At 39.1% G+C, this 17,499-nt stretch overlaps 1 protein-coding gene across 1 annotated transcript; it reads left to right on the forward strand.

Moving 5' to 3' along the window:
* The first annotated feature begins 300 nt into the window (after positions 1-300).
* LOC139716812 (spermatogenesis-associated protein 6-like) lies at positions 301-15,603 on the forward strand. Its single transcript, XM_071628344.1, has 11 exons — positions 301-348; positions 5,629-5,766; positions 6,205-6,429; positions 6,997-7,160; positions 8,066-8,165; positions 8,658-8,799; positions 9,832-9,953; positions 10,531-10,618; positions 11,451-11,737; positions 13,592-13,689; positions 15,456-15,603. Exons 1-11 carry the CDS (start codon positions 301-303, stop codon positions 15,601-15,603), a joined length of 1,560 nt encoding a protein of 519 aa, XP_071484445.1.
* Positions 15,604-17,499: the final 1,896 nt, after the last annotated feature.

Here is a 17,499-nt window from a genome sequence, read left to right on the forward strand (position 1 = left end):
TTCACCTGCTAATACCGTACGATTTTCTTCAAAGCGAAAACTAATTTGCTCTAGCTCACACCTTCTGTTGGGTGCTGATTGATCTCCAGTAGCCCCGCCCCCTCTTTTGTACCACTTTAAATCGGGTTTGTTTTTGTTTTTGAGGATACCATAGTGTTCGCGTCGTTTGCCAAGACAACGCTTTTTTTCTCGATTGCAAGAACCTCTCATTTTACCCTCTACCGGCGGTCTTTCTGCATTGAGCTTCGAGCTAGGTGGCTGGAATGAACCAGAACCAATGAGCATTTCAATCTGACCATTATGCCTCGCAATTCGTTACGAATCATCGTAGATCTTAGCATCGAAGCGGTAAGTAAAGTTGAGTTTTATACCCTTCCTGTTAGTCAGTCCAACCTACTCAAAATGGTGTTAGGCCAAGTAAAAAAAGAAACCAGTTTCTCGTCCTCGCGCGCATCGATTTTGGCCGCCGCATCGATTTTTTTACTATTTACTATTTTCAAAATGGCGCTGAAAATACCAAGAAATTCATAATTCTCGTCACAGCCCGCTCCCCGCCCGCATCGATTTTCAGTTGCCGCATCAACTTTTTTGATATTTACTATTTTTTCGGCCGCCGAAAAAAAAAAATCAACAATTCACCTACCAATCGCGATGTCTTATTTCTAATTACGCCTTGCGTCCTCTACTTAGCTGTAGTACAGCTGTAGCTTCTGTAGTGCGTATGTAACAACGCATGCATTTCATACTGCGAGCTCGGCAAGAAGGAATGACCCACAAGGCAGTTGAACTGTAGTTGGATGGGCGGCAGGCCTGGGCTGTGATGTACAGCGCACTCGGTACGTCGTGATGTAGACAGGACGTTGAGCACCTTCTGTACATTTCTCTCGTGCTGTTGCCTGCTTCGTGTGCTGCTAGATTGATTGCGCAATGTACCCACAAACCCTGTTATTACGAGATCCGTGGGACCGGCGATATTACCTTGTTATAACCGGTACCTCGTTATAACCATACTCATTAAAAACAAAGAAAAACATAAGCATGACGTCATATACCCATCCATGAAACTTAAACATATCCTCTGCGTTATTATTACACAATTATTGAGCGTTATTATTGAGAGAATAAAGGGAGATTATTTGTGAATTAGATGAAGAAATAGAGGCTGAAATGATAAGTTAATTCTTTATTGTAATTCTTGTTTGTTAAGCTTTTTCTAAACACCAGCGCAAATATGGGGGCAAACATATACTGTAGAGTAACATACAGGCCTTGTTTACCGTAACTTGCTAGGTATTTTTACGCTGTTGGTGCCCAGCGGGAATGCGACGATTTCATGAATCATTTCGGTTGTATCTGGTACTGTACATGTACAATGTATTGATCGTTGCGCCCAAATGGATTAAAAATGCGTTCTTTATTTTCTTCCGAAAATCTCTTCGCGTTTTGTACGACCGTTCTTGAAAATATGTGACAGGATTGAATGTGGGAGGTTGTCATCCTGTTTACGCAAATCTGTACCAGATCTATTCAAACTAATAAATGCGTTTGTTTCTTTTTCTGATTTAGGTTGACATGCGTCATTCAACTTTTCGCGATGATTTCAGAGTAACATACGTGCGTTGTTTACCGCTAACTTGCGAGGTATTTTACGCTGTTGGTGCCCAGTGGGAATTCGATAAATTCATGAATCATTTGGCTGTAATTTTATATAATGTATGATCGTTGCGCTCGAAGGGATTAAAAATGCGTTCTTTATTTTCTTCCGAAAATCTCTTCGCGTTTTGTGCATCCGTTCTTGAACTGTTGAATGCGTTTGTTTCTATTTCCGAGCACCGATTAAGTAGGTTAACATGGGTTATTCAACAATTTTTACGCTACTATGTCACCCGGCGAGATCGCAATGATTTCATTTAATATTTCGGCTTTAATCATACACACTCATATTTAAATTATCATTCGTTAAATGATGATGAACACATCCAGATCTATTCAAACTAATACATGCGTTTGTTTCTTTTTCCGAGCACCAATTAAGTGGTTAACATGTGTTATTCAACTATTTTTACTCTACTGTCACCTGGCAGGATCGCGATGATTTCACTAATTATTTCTGCTTTGATCATACACACTCATATTTAAATTATCATTTGTTAAATGATAATGAACAAATCCAGATCTGTTCAAACTAATAAATGCGTTTGCTTCTTTTTCTGAACACCGATTAAGTATAGGTTAACATGCGTTACTCAACTATTTTAACGCTACTGTCACCCGGCGGGATCGGGGCGATGATTTTATTATTTCGGCTTTAATCATCCAAACTCATATTTGCTCAAAACCAGCAAAAGAACTGGAAGTCGGAACTAAAATTGGAAAGGATATGATGATGAGTTGCACACGCATTCCAATTGTCCATTTTTGGTCAAATTTTATTGTCGCTACATGAAAAGTTTTTGAATGCGTTATCTATTTTTTTTTTCTCGTTGCGCTGTGGTCTGACCTCATATCACGCACGCGTTTCTCGCGAAAAAGAAAACCGAATGATTATGTTTAATAATTACATACGTAGTAGGAACATCGGAAGGTGTTCCTGTGTCTTATCGCGTGATTAAGAAGAAAACATGGAAGGAACGGTTCTCTGCAAAACGGGAAAAGACGTGGATAGCGAGATTTCGGTTTCCAATGTTTCATTTGTCGCGTGTTTGAAAGCGGCAATTTGGTCAAGAAATGGAACCTCGTTATATCCGATCAAATTGTTTATGTTTTTCTTTATCAAGATTTAGCGAAATTGTCCTCGTTAAAACCGGAATCTCGTTATGACCGAACATGTTATAACCGATTCGTTCTGCCATTACACGCAAAGGAAAACGGGACCGACGCGATCACCTCGTTATAAGCGGTTCCTCGTTATAACCGAACTCGCTATAACGGGGTTTCCCTGTAGTAGAGGGGACCAGCCAGCCAGCATAGCATGCGTTCTGGAGCTGGAAAAAAAATCGTGGAGTGATGGAGAGAACCGATCTCAAGCGCACGTGTGCACAGGGAACGGCTTTAAATAGTGAATATAGTATTCAACTGGTTCGTATTGTCTTTCAGTAAAAAGGAAATCAGGTGGTTGTTTCACAGGGTTGACAATTATTGGCAGCACTGTCTGCGGCATTTTAAATCCTTGAGCGAATAAGTTTTCATATGAGAAAAGATCTAACTCAGTAAGTTTGTGTTGTGTTGAAAGGCAAAAATGATGCTATGCATTTCCAGAGATAATGGTTGGATTCGTAGGTTCAACAAGTGTTGCATAAATGTGTATATTTTATGTTAAAAAAACATGTTTTTTTTTCCATACCCTTGATATGACTGAATGAATACAGTCACAGTGTAGTTAAATTGGTATACTTGTCATGCATAAACAGCAATATACGCAGATTTGGTGCATCACTCAAATGATAAGTGGTTTATATCACACATATACACACATATTACTTTCATTTTGACAATCCTCGAAAAAATAGTAAGATATCAAATAGTAAGGACCTCCCTCATCGCCTTGCTCAAAAAACCCGGACGAGAAACTACTTTCTTTTTTTACTTGGCCTTACACACAGGATACAACGTTGAATTGAAAATTAATTCATGCATTTAGGATCCTAAATATCACCCACTGTAAAATGGTGTAAGCATGGTAAAGATGAGTAAGATGGGCCTGTAATTGTATGTATGAGATTATTACATCCAACAAAATTTAGTCAGTAGCTAGAAACCAATTCCTTTGCTGTGATTGTAAACAAGGCAGTGTATACAACCACACGCGTGTGTCTTTACCATCCAGCCACACGAGTGTGGTTGTAGCCATGACCCTAATTGCTGGATACAGCCACACTCGTGTGTAATGTACATATCCACACACACGAGGAAGCTTTTTATTGCGTAGCAGGAATGTGTGTGTGGCCGGCCACATCAACACGCGATCATGCACCACCGCAAAGCGATGAACATGAACCTGCTGCCTCCGAGATTAATCCCATTTATTATCACACCATCTAGACAAATTTACTTTTTTTTTTCATTTTTAACTTTATTCTCATTTTCTTGATTTGATGAGGTGAACTTAAAGTTACAATTGATTTCGATACATCGTGTCTTTATTGAGACTTCGCCTTCGTTCGTTCGGGTACTCGCAAATCGCGCATCCTCGATCCAGCGTACACAGGCAGCCGCAGCCGTAGTCCAGATACTGGACGATTTTTATCATCCGCAGTCCCCACACACTCGGCACCCACCCAATGCGCCCAACCGCTGATTGCGACACTCCGCCAATTGGTACTCCCGAAGAGGGGTAATCATGTGTAATGCAGTGTACATACAGACACCATCAACGTACGTCCGTACACACACGGGCACACTACGTTGCATAAAACTTACCATTGAATTTCAATGGTAACTACCGTCAAAATTAGGTGTCACAGCCAATCAGCATCAAGGATTGTAAAATTTACCGCTAATTTGAAGACTTACCGCTAAAAAGGAGCGGTAAGTCCAGCGGTAAGGGTTTTGTGCAACAGGGCCCAGGAAGTGGACTACCGCAGCCGGCGCACGGCGGGTCCCTGCTGGGGCGGGCGGGCGGCACAACTGCGCTGGCTAGGCTGCAACTGCGCTGAGCGATCGCTAGCACACCACCGGCACCAGCAGTTTAGCGATGTCAATCCTAAGTCACCCAATTTAGCGGCAGTTGTAACTTCGCTATTAATTCTGAACCCATCATATCAAGCAAACAAGATGAGAATGGAGCGAAAAATATTTTGTAAAATAACAATATTAAAAGGTATGAAAATGAGGTTACTTTCATCACTTTGTGAGCAGGCTGATTGTGTGCCGTTTACAACGTGTTTGAGTGACATGCACGCACAGCGATCATCTTCTCTGAACCGTGTGTGTATCCCTATGCACAGCACGTAAGAATGTACATTACACGCGAGTGTGGCTGTATCCAGCGACTTGGGCCATGGCTACAACCACACTCGTGTGGCTGGATGGTAAAGACACACGCGTGTGGTTGTATACACTGCCTTGTAAAAACAAATATTTGTATTCAACAATAGCCAATGAATATACAGTTAGAATCTAACGTTAGATTCTAATCACATGCACATCCATTACTCATGAGGCATGAATCCATGATGATAAGTGTGAAAGACTCGAGTCAAAGTGATGATGACTTATTTGCAGCTTTGTCAACTAACAATATTGAATTCTAGATCTAGGAAACTAGAAAAGTACTTGGAGAGCGTAGACCTCCGCCAAGCAACTCATTTCCACTCACGTAGTCATACACGCATGCTGAAAACAGCCCAATTTAAAAAGAAGTCTTTTGTTTTTGTCATCAAATCGACAGTTCTGGATCCTGCTGCGCAGCGCTGCATTGACTCTTATTGAGCAGAACATGCGCCTTTACTAAGGTTATAGTGCATTTAGAAGGTCTACATTGTTTAAGCCTTTAATTTCATAACTTTTTACTTTCATGTGCCAATGAAACTAGCCCATAGCCATACGCTTTGTTTAGAATTAAATGTGAAGCTACAATGTAAATAGAGTAACCCTTTACTGTGTAATTATACTTTGATTCATGTTCAGGTTACTTGCCCTGGTGTTATACTGAAAGATCGTGAAGATGTCTACCTCAGCATCTGCATGCTTGGCTACCAGAAGAGGACCTTGTGTCTTCCGCCATTCTTTCCACTCCTGTTTCATCAAAAGTTCCGATTTGAGAGGGTAAGTCTGCAAGTGTAGAGAGCTGCTAGCATCTATTTTGTATTGATCATTGTCATTCATAGATCAGTGATACTGAGTTTTTAGAAACTTAGAAAAAAGTTGGATTACCCAAAATGTGCAACATTTTGTCCTTCCTCATGTGCCGTATTTGACCATTTGGCCAAGTTGGTGTGATAAGTTTCATAGAGAATGATGTTGTGGACCAAAGGAACCTGAAAAGGAATATCGTCAGTCTAATAAGGACAAGGAAGAAGCATGCTTTGTTTTATTTTGCTTTGGTTTTTTTTTTCTTTTTCATTCATGACTACCATGTCTCTAGTGTGCCATGCCCATTTGTCACAGAAAGTCTTTTCACATGGATACAGCATAATATGCATAATTTTGAAGGGAAACTAGAATTGGCACATGTTTCATGACAATTTATCGTCAATGTTTCAGACTTTTATGAACTGTGGAGATCCAGCTCATCTGGTACACCTGCTCCAGTATGAAGATGTCTTGATCGAGCTCATACAACTGAATGAAGACTACAGCCAGGATGGGACGGTCCTAGCCCTCTACCAAGTCTCCGCCCGAGATTTCCTCTACCCGGAGGACTCGTTGCTTCCATCCTATGCTGAGTCCGATCGAGAAATACTCATGCAGAAGAAAATTTGGTTCAGTGTAAGTGAATAAGATTCCCGGTATTTGTAGCTTTTTCTTTTTCTATTCTGCAAATTGTAGAGCAATGGTCCCCCCCCCCAAAAAAAAAAAAAAATAAAAAAAATAAAAAAAAAATAAAAAAAAGAAATAAAGAGAGAGAGAGAGAGAAAAGAGAAATCCTTTTGTTTTGTTCAAATTTTGATTTTTAAAAAAAATATATTGAATTCCTTTACTTCCTTTTTATATCATTACCTTGCTATCAACATGCAGGACCTTATTACGCATCCAACTTGAGAATATATGCTGCTCAGTTGTCTGCTCTGTTTTCAATCTGTTGATAAAAAGAAGCAGCCATCTGCAAGATATGCAGCGCAACCATGAGTGTACCCACCTCCACTAGTTGTTTGAAAGGAGTATCAACACATATGCCCACCTATAAATCTCACTTTATGTTTACCAGTCCATGGATTTCCAGTATATATCTTTAAAAAAAAAAAAAAAAAGATATTATGAAATTATCTTTCATCATTTCTAATCTCTTCCCATCGCATTCTTTGTCTTTCCTTGATGTGTCATTGTGTATTTCAGGGCATTTCACCCAAACTTGAGTTTTCTTGCAAGACAAGCATAGTGGACACGTCCACCCCAGCCCTAGACTTCTACCGAGATCGGGTGGCTGAGAGGCAAGACTTGGCTGAAGACTTCATCACTGTAACTCCTCTCAGGAGATCTTTGAGGAAAAAGAAGAAAAGGTATTTGTAACGAATGTCTGCGGATAATTTTTCTCTATAGGATTGCAATAACAAAGAAAACTGATGCTTATAGAGTTTCAGTCCTTTCTATATTTCTCCCTTCTATGTGTCTCTTTGATGAAAGTTTGATAAAGCGTTATATGAGTAATTGCCATTTACTGGTAAACATTTTGTGGTGGATTCCACACATGGAGATGTTTCAGTAGTGTTCATTAGCTCAGTCTATGACCATCACTAGACTAAAATCATATGTGTACTTCAAGAGTTATCATGTCAGTCAACATGGAGTCTATTTCCTTTCAAATCTTAGCCCCACTGGTAAACATTTTGTGGCGGATTCCACACGTGGAGATGTTTCAGTAGTGTTCATTAGCTCAGTCTATGACCATCACTAGACTAAAATGATATGTGTACTTCAAGAGTTATCATGTCAGTCAACATGGAGTCCATTTCCTTTCAAATCTTAGCCCCCCCCCCCCCCCCCTCGAAGATGAGCATGTTGGGTTGATAGACGCTGCACTATTGATGAAGCGTGAAATGTACAGCTTTCAGGGGTTGCTTATACTTTGTTTCAGCTGTATCCACAATTTGTAGTACATTTCCTTGCTCCTTCTTACAGGAAATGGGTTGTATAATGCACTAGACTGTTTGATTTTTCTGTGCTTCTATTAAATTGTTATTTCAAATTTGTTTTAATGTTTAATACAGTGTAGATAAATGGAGATGAATAAATTATCAATAGGATTGCAAGCCTCTGTGTCTTAGTTCCAGGAAGGACATGATTTAATTGCTGTTGTCAGGACAACCATTGCTTGACAATCTTACTGCACATATTCACCTCCTTTTACCTCCTTTCCAAATTTACCATGCATGCTCAATTGATTTGAATTTTTGCCTGTTTGTAGAAACAAGAGCTATGAGGCACCCACGATATCTTCCACCATGAAAGCCAGTCGCCTCAGCTCCGGGGACTTGGAGGATCGTCCGCCATTCATCGTGAAGAGGGTGAGGACGGCTGATGTTTTCTTGATGTTGCGCTCTGTAGCAGGCATCACAGTACATGATGAATGCTGGATATGGATAACATATTGGCCTTGAAGGAGACACCAGAATTTATTGCCCAAGATAGGACCACATTACATGAATTGAAGAGGAGGGCAATGCAATTTTGAGTCTTTTGAAAATGGCCAGCCATTATCATTGGCCATTCTCCATTATCACTCTTACTTGTGCAAGTACACCTGACATACTGACCTGAGTTTGCTGCTTCCTGTCTTATTTACCTCAATGACACAGTTCATCTTCACTCTGATGCCCTGTTGAGGCGTTATATCATTATCAGATGTTATGTGCAAAGTGTGATTGCCTCCATCATTAGAATAAAAAGATTTGCGCTCATAAAATGTACTACTGACAGTGTATCTTTTCATCACAAATTAATGTTGGTTAACCCAGCCCACTATCAAGACATTTTCCTTCTGTTATCGTTATTTATAGAAAGACTCCCACAACCGCGCTACCTCACCATCCAGAGCCTCATCTCCGTCACCACGGCGACCTGCATCAGCCCCACCCACACGTCCCCGTACTCCCATCTCCTTCAGGACAGGTCCCCCAGGGATTACAGGAAATACTTCTGGTATTTTTCTTGGTCTCTCTATACTTTACCCTTTTAATCTATCTTTCTTTCTTTTTTTTCTTTTTTTTTTTGGGGGGGGGGAGGCATACATATTGGCAATATACTTCATTATTCGTATTTCTGTTCTTTCTATTCTCCATCAGTGACTGATCGAGAGATAAAGTTTCTATGTTTCATGCCTTTTTTCATATTATTTGTAAATTGCAGATATTGTGATGGTCCATGTTGAAAGAGATTAAGGAAGAGAAGAAAAGAAAGAAATACAAAGGGAAACAATGTGTGTGTGTGTGTGGGGGGGGGGTGAAGTTGGACATAAGGGGGCAAATCTATCCCTTATGATCAGTGAGCAAGCACTTCTGATGCGTATGATCATGAATATTCATATTTCAAAAGTATTTCATAGCATTATGTGAAATGTTCCATGAACTTAATCCAACACGTAGCATATTAAAGGGTGTGTACAGTTCTGGTTGAGGTGAGGATTTAGCTTTTAATGTTTGGCGAGATATTCAGAAACCGCTCTATGAGATGTTGAAGAGCATGCAATTCTAAGGGGTACCAAAAGTTTATTTGATGAAAATCGGTTTTGAAATGGCTGAGATATCCAAAAACAAGGTGAAACAAAGAGATCCTAATAAAAGACATGGCCTGTCACCTTTTATTATTATCACTTTTTTGGATATCTCAGCCATTTGAAAACCAATTTTCATCAAATAAATGTTGAATCCTTCCTAAAATTACATGCTCTTTCATATTTCATAAGAGGTTTCTCCTTATCTCACTTATCAATGTTATAAACCTGAATCCCCACCTCAACCAGTACTGTGCAGTCCCTTTAATGTTTATCTGAAGTGTTGTGTTCACATTCTCCTCTACTCAAATGACTCACAGGGTAATGATTGGCTGAAATCAACAATTCTTACTGATTGACTAATGGCTTTGCCGCTTTTGTTCTTCATCTCATGACTATAAAAGTTTGACTCCATTGTCAAGTCATTTTCAAAATCATACCTATGTTTCTTTTACTTGCAGAATATATCTCTGAGGCTGACTGCAGAATATGCAGGATCTACCAGCGCTACTTTGGACGTCGCTACTGGGGTCACAAGAAGTATTATCACCCACACAATGGAATAAAGTTTCAAACTTCTGAGGTATATACATATAATATACTGCAAGCAAACAACACTTTTTTCTGTCAGAAATTGCTTGATAAATGTATTGGAATTGAGAAGAAAAGACATATGTGCCAAAGAGAAACCCATTAAAAAAAAAAAAAAAAAAATTATTGTCATGAAAAGATGTAGTTTGGGTTACAAGGAGGAAAAGGGAGATTTTCATGTGATAGGTATTTCAGTCCCATCAGTTGCCCTTTGTTGTTAGTTGGTAATTTTAATATTTTGTTGTTTCCTTGTTTGTTTTGTAATAGTTTTTTACAATGTAGGAAGTGATATGAGATCAAATAAAACTTGATTAGGAAAAATGTTTAGGTATTTTTATGAACTGTTATGCATTTCAACTTTATTTCTGCCCTAAACTAAATTCTATTGTCCTTGTTCTGTGGCCAGCATTATGTTTACATTTGTTTCATATACACAACTCTATATTGTTTTTATGTAATGTGCCGGACTAAGTTGTCATCCAATCATATGTAACTAGATATTACATGCCTGATATCTTTTCATAGTTCTTTTATCCTGTCTTCTGATCTGTTGTCATTTCTCGAACCAGCCTGTAAGGGATGACATCAGGGATGAAGAACTTGAAAGGATCCTCAATGAACAAGCAGCGGTAAATGACTTCAGTGACAGCACAGATGGTGAGAGCTTCTCTGTCGTGACATCTTCTTCATTCTAATGTCCTAGTATATCTGTACCAAAAATGTGTGCTGTGCTGTTGACATTTCTGCCTGGACGCCAAGCTGCTTATCTCATTATCAAAGTTTGCTTTATCATATTTTCTTGTTTTTATCTGTATATTATTCTTTGGGGGATGATGATTAGGGTACTCTTCATGGTAGCTAGATGAGCTGTTGTGGCTCAGCAGTAAAGACCACATGGAAAAGATCGCTGGCTTCCATACATGTATGAGGTTCAAGTCCCAGCTGATAGTAGGGACCGTTAGCAAGGCCCTTTATCCTCTCTGTCAAGTCTTTCCGCAGGAGACTTAAAGTTGCCGGTCCTGTAGCCTACGTAGGAGAGCTATATCCAATACTCTTAAGAGAACGTACTTCCCTTCTCTCATAAAGAGCTACCAGGTGAAATTCTGGTGAAGTGGTCAAAGACACACAAAATTGGTTGATATCTTCTATCAGTATTCTCCAGGATTGAAGAGGGCAAAGTATCCAAAAGAAGAAGAAGAAGAATGTACTTCACAGCATGATAAACATTTAATTGCATTTTAAAATTGAAAACATACCAATGTAAAACAAAATAAATGTACAGTCTGTAACATAAAACAGGAATCTTTCTCACTCTTTTTTTTTTAGCTTTCCTGAACAGGTTTCAGCAACGTTCACTGCTGGCAATGTACAGGAAGATGTTTTTGCTGATATGATTACACTTCAATTACTGCATGTTTAACATGATTTGAGCATGTTCACAGAATCAATGTCATATAAAGACTTTCTACCTTGTTCTGTTAAAATACAGATCTTGTAGATTCAATGAATGGGCTTTCAGTGGTCGGCCATGCTATTCCGGGGACTGAGGTGGAATACGCCCGCCTGCCGCACTCTCCTCGTCTCTCCCGCTCACGCTCCAGAACCCGCTCTCGCTCTGTCAGTCCCTCGAGGCGATACAGCAGCCCCCGTTCCCGTTCCCTGAGCCCCGTGCTGGTGAAGTCACCGCTCCGAGAGAGGGTGGGGTCGCGACCCGGCTCCCCCACCCATGCTGATGTTATCCACCATCGCGTCCGCAGGGCTCTGCATAAAAATTATGTGAGTTCCATCTCAATAAGTTATTATTGTCCCAGAGTCAAAGGATCTGTTTTTATATCATCTGGCAGCAATTAGTCCTTAAGCACTGATGGATTTGTTTCAATATCGACCTTTACTCACTAAAAAAGAAGAAGATAAAAACAAAATAAAATGTAACTTTCACACAATACTTTATACTTTGGTACAAAGTTTTGTTAAGCAAAGTAGTCATGTATTCATGGAGATTAACCCATTGAGGACGGTTTGATTTTGCTACAACACACATTTCCCATAGACAACTACCTGAGTATACTCAGGACTCGTCCTCAATGGGTTAAGAGACTGAGAAACAAACATAGGTCCCACACATTATTACCACATGCCATACTCCACATAACAAAAACACACAGACCCAAACATGCAAGGTTTGCAATTATGATAGGGTTAAATTTAAAGGGTTTGAATAGGAAATATGGCATTGGAGAGTGAACGCTCACAAATTCTTGTCACTGTGCAGTCCATTGTAACAATGTCTATTAAAATTCTCCTTCATTGGATGCATTCCTGACAATGCAAATTTGCATTTCTTCAGTTGAAATTAACAAAGGAAGATTTGTCTTGCTTTTATTTTGTGTTTTGTTTGTTTTTGCTGTATTTTCTTGTTCATGTAGACACAAGGTGCATTGCATTAATTTTAGTATCCGTCTTTGTAAGGTTGACAAATTCTTCGAGTGAATTGGCAGACTAATGTCCTTGTGCATAGTCTATAGTTGGCAACTTTGGTTATGAATACTCTGAGGGAAGGATTCCTTCATGTATCAGTGCTGTATGAATCTGCCTTGCAATCATATTGAATGGAGTAGTTGTTGAGTTCAAAGAAATATATCCCTTTTCTTGCCTGATAATTGATTGACTGCCTAGAATACATCTTACCGTGATAAATGCTGATGATTCCCCCCAATCATGTTTGTTTGGTTTTTTCTACACCAATAGAAATTATGCATATCTACTGTCTGTAATTTTTTTTTGCTCCAAATGTAACATTACTCCTATCCTTGTGTTATGCATTAGTTCCATCACTGAAAAACATTTTTTTTAAAGTTTTCTTTTCTTCAAACTCTAGATGATTGTTCTAGTAATGCTAATCCTCCAGTTGTAAGTTTTACTCTCATCCTTGCTCAAGTTTGTCCCATCAAAGCAGCTAAAAAAACTCAAAGTAGCAACTTTACAACCCATCCCCAGGCAGAATGGGAATAATGTAGAACAATGTGGGGGAGGGGGAGGGGGCTGGAGGCAAGATTAACGTTTTCTGTGCCAGGGGCTTTGGACAGTTTGTACAATGCTACAGGTTTTTTTGTGCCGATCAGTACTCAAAGTACACGAAGGGTTAAAGGGATCGTATAGTTTTGGTTGAGACCTAATTTCAGGTTTCTGACATTTTTTTGGTGAGATAATGAGAGACCTCTTATGAAATATGAACGAGCATGTAATTTTATGAGGAATTCAACGCTTATTTGATGAAAATTGGATTTGAAATGGCTGAGATATCCAAAAAAGGGTGATTCTAATAAAGTGTGGGACCATACCCACACTTTATTACGATCGCTTTGTTTTACTTTGTTTTTGGATGTTTCAGTCATTCCAAACTTGATTTTTTTCAAGTAAACTTTGAATTCCTCTTAAAATGGTATGCTCTGTACTATATCATAAGTGTTTTCTTGGTATCTCGCAAATAGTTAAAAGCCCAATTCTCATCTCCACCAATACTGTACCATCCCTTTAATGGGTGAAGGCTGGCTCAGTGCTTTTATGATGTTATGCTTTTAAAGCAGCTTTATTCCATCATTTTCTTTAAATTGCATGTGATTATTTCAGTTATCTGATGACTCTGATGATTCTGTGACCTCGGAGGAAGCACTTGGTGCCCTCAGGTCATCTCTTAATGGTGGCTCCCTTCGAAACCTTGACTCGAGGTACAGCTCCCTCTATTGACCAACGTTGGTTCATGCACGTTTCTTTGAGGTTTGTTTTCACTTATGAGTTTTGTCTTCTTTGTGTTACTAAATTTTGTTTTTTATCATTCCTTCTTTACTTTCTCTGTTATTGAATTCACTCAATTTTCTTCTGTACTTCCTGTTCACGTTAAAAGAATATTCAGCATGTTATTTCCATTGTATTATATGCCACTTAACAAATACTAAACAGCTTTGGAATTTTGTGTTGCTTGCACAATACTTAATTTCATATTATAACTGTTATTACAAAATCAACACCTATATCAGTAACATTTGTTTACCTATATGTACCACCACACATTTAACATAAAATATCAATTCAAGTGCATCTGTGCATGTAAGATCACAACAGGTTAATTGTCCAGCTAAAGTTGACATATTCACTTGTCAGTATATGCTATTTCATAGATTTGTTTTGAAGCCGTCTCAAATTTAACTTTCTCTAACTGATTCTCAAAATTCTTTGATGTCAAGCACTTTGTTATAATTTGTGTTCAACCCTGTATCAGAACCACGTGAAGTGTCACTTATAGATTGTTTCTATGCACACACCCATCCCTTTCTCAATTGACATATTTTGTGCTAGAATGAAGAGGCTTTTCATAATTGAGTACATGCATTGTGCATTTATATGTATCACAAATTTTGTTTTGTCTTTGCATTTCAATTCTTTTGCCATGGAGAAATATTAGAGCAATCTTGTCCTTGCTTTGCAAGTCTGTCCAATCATGTACAGATATTCCATTTATACATCAGAGTGCTGTGTCTGGCAAATCACCACTTGGTTAGAGTAGGTGATTGAAGACAGTCAAATTAGGGATCAGGCATCTTTGTTGATTATGAAAGAATGGGGTATAACACCACTTGAAATCACCAAATACTAGCAAAGCAGAAAAAACTGAAAACTGAAAACACCACCATGAATGATGAAGTTAGCATAACAGACATGTCAAGATGAAATATGACATAAGCGGTGAGCAACTGACCAAGGCATATCCATACCTCCCAACCATTCTGAATTTGGGGGAAAGAATCTGAATTTTGACCATTGCCAGCTTTTGTTTCAATGGGAAATTCCTATTTTTCTTGATAACCTTACAACACACTCCTGTGGGAACTGCTCTTTCTTTCCGGTCCTTCTTTTGAGCCAAATCATCCCTATTTCTTGATCAGTCAGAAAGGTTGGGAGGTCTGCATATCTATCTACATTTGGATATCTGATTTTAATGTGTGTAGATTTTAGATTTTTTTTTTTAATATAATGCCAATATTTTGGGAGGAAACTTGGCAATCAACCTGTATGTGTCTGCACATTGCAAATGATAACCCTGATTCTTGAGCCACCAGCAAAACATTGCTTTTGTGGTTTTTTTTAAGGCTTTTTTTTTTTATATAAGTTCAAATCTTCCTTGATACAACCGGCATGATAGATATATAAAACAGACTCCTTCCAATCCACCATCTTTGTTTCTAGATGTGTCTCACGGCCGTTGTTCAGGACAGTGGCGGATCCAGAGGGGGGCGCAACCGGCGCACGCCGCCCCTTTATTTTTCGTTAAAAACAAAAGAAATAAAAAGACAAAATATGAAATGAAACCCGAAAGTGGCACCAGAAATATTAAGTCACGCCCCCCCCCCCCCTTTACAGAATTCCTGGATCCGCCCCTGCAGGAGAAGTGTCTGATTGGGATATCTTTTTTGTATTTTGTGTGTTTCTGACACAGCGTGACCTCGCACCTCGACGACGGCCACTACTTGTCTAACAGGAGTGCGGAGCTGACGGGAAAGAGCCACCGGGAACTGTTTGAGGACTCTATGTCCAGGATCTATGGCAGGCTGCACAGAAACCTCAAGGCAAAGCCGCATTTATGACATAAAAATTCAACATCGTGATATTACACAAAGGCATTATTTTGGTGCTTGACAGCTCTGAGTAGCATTACTCAAATTTCTCAAATTATGCTAGCAAATAAAAAAAAAAGAAGAAAACACCAGCAACCACAAAACAATGAACAGGCGATGTAGCAAAATGTAATCCTTGGCCCAGGTATAAATCTTTACTGTGCAAGCAAGAGTCATGATTCAGGCAAACCAAAGTATTTTTGGAACTCTATGTTTTGTTTTGTAGCCACTTGGTGATATTGTTCGTTCGGCAGGTACAGGTCCTCAGTGGCAATGTGCCTTATTATATCGAGACAATCGGTAGTATTTTACCTAGTATGAAGATAAGAGAAGGAATATCCAAGTAAACAATTTCTTTTTCCTTTTATTGAATTTGATTTATTAAGCTTTAATAGTCTAAAGTTAAGGATTTTAGCTGATACAAGTGATGTCATATTCATGATTGGTGTGTTGAGATGTCAGATGCAGGAATTGCCAAGGAAAGAATTTGCTTAGTGTGAAATCTTCCATTTTACTCAGTTTAATTTCCATGTCTTGACAGACGAGAGAATCTGTTCATGTATTTAATACTGCATCAAAGAATGCTTGTGTCCATGTTACTATAGTATCCAAGATGATTTGGCTAGTGCACTATCAAGCCAGTTGTTCGTGATGCTGAAAATACACATGGGGCATCTGGTAGGTGTTAGATTCATTTAACCCCTTGAGAACGAGTCCCGAGTATACTTGGGCAAGTGCCTATGGAAAATGCGTGTTGTAGCAAAACTCGTCTGTCCTCAGCGGGTTAAAAGTGCTAGAAAGAAAGTGTGAACACATCTTAATCAGCTTTAGCCAAATGCGTGTATATCCTTGTAAATACATCGTTAGAGTTTGTAATGTGTCTTTCAGAAAACAAAGGGAAGGAATTATATGTGACAGTGACAGATAGACCTAGCCGAGAATGTGACAATTTCGCACACAAATATGTAATTAATGCATTTTCCATAGCAGCCATATTTGAAGGCATGAAAATGATAGTCTTGAGAGAGCTTTGATGGATACAAGAGGTTGACTTCCCATAGTTTTTATTTTCTTGATTAAATGTAAGGAGTTCCATTTTCTTAGTCACTCCACAAGATTTGGCGATATGTCTCAAACAGTAGAACCAGATACATCCCATGTGGTACTTCCAATGCAGTAATAATCATTTGTAACTGAAAGGCTCAGAAACATATGCGGATAGTATTATATCGTCTTCGTTGCAATTCATATTCCACATTCCATGCTAAGTGCTTTGTCGTTAACATTACTCTAATTGTAATCAATGGAGCTTGCACAGATTTGATATCTTGTGGTTTAGGATCATAAGAAAGGATTTGAGTCAGCCAGCACTTTATATTGTATATTTCATTGAATTGTACACATGCTATAGAGTACCAAAGTGATAATGGCACAGTCTCTTCTTGTAGCTCAGTGCTGGTTCCAAGCAAGGTGCATGCACAAGACTTTGGGCAGTGGGTTGGAACCGCGGTATGTCCATTGTGTTTACAGATAATTCAGCTATGTGAAGTTATTTTTAACCAGTTTCCGTGGCAATGAATGGCTGTGACGTCACACTTCAGTTTTTTTCCGTCATGAACTGAGGTACTCTAGACACCCCCATGGCTGCAACTCTTTTTGGTTCAAACCACTCATAAAGACGACTTGTGCGTCCAGTTCGCACCTATCCATTCAAACCTGTGCATCACAGGTATTCAAACGTGCTGGTGTAGTCGACTCAAGCCAGCCTGCACAGCCAGCCACGCAGTGACATATCAGCATAGCTGTGAGTCTACTTGATATAGCAATCTATACGGGTGTCATGCTAGTTGCTTTGTGCATCATTTT

Source organism: Diadema antillarum, unplaced genomic scaffold (assembly GCF_040938485.1).
Source record: "Diadema antillarum isolate AM-2024a unplaced genomic scaffold, OU_Dant_1.0 scf00000070, whole genome shotgun sequence".
Taxonomy (NCBI): Eukaryota; Metazoa; Echinodermata; class Echinoidea; order Diadematoida; family Diadematidae; genus Diadema; species Diadema antillarum.

Excerpts from the sequence above, each read along its gene's own strand:
- LOC139716812 (XM_071628344.1), top strand. The coding sequence starts at position 301 with ATGCCTCGCAATTCGTTACGAATCATCGTAGATCTTAGCATCGAAGCG. Across the intron at positions 5,767-6,204 it reads AAAAGTTCCGATTTGAGAGG|ACTTTTATGAACTGTGGAGA; the intron begins GTAAGTCTGCAA and ends TCAATGTTTCAG. Across the intron at positions 7,161-8,065 it reads TTGAGGAAAAAGAAGAAAAG|AAACAAGAGCTATGAGGCAC; the intron begins GTATTTGTAACG and ends GCCTGTTTGTAG.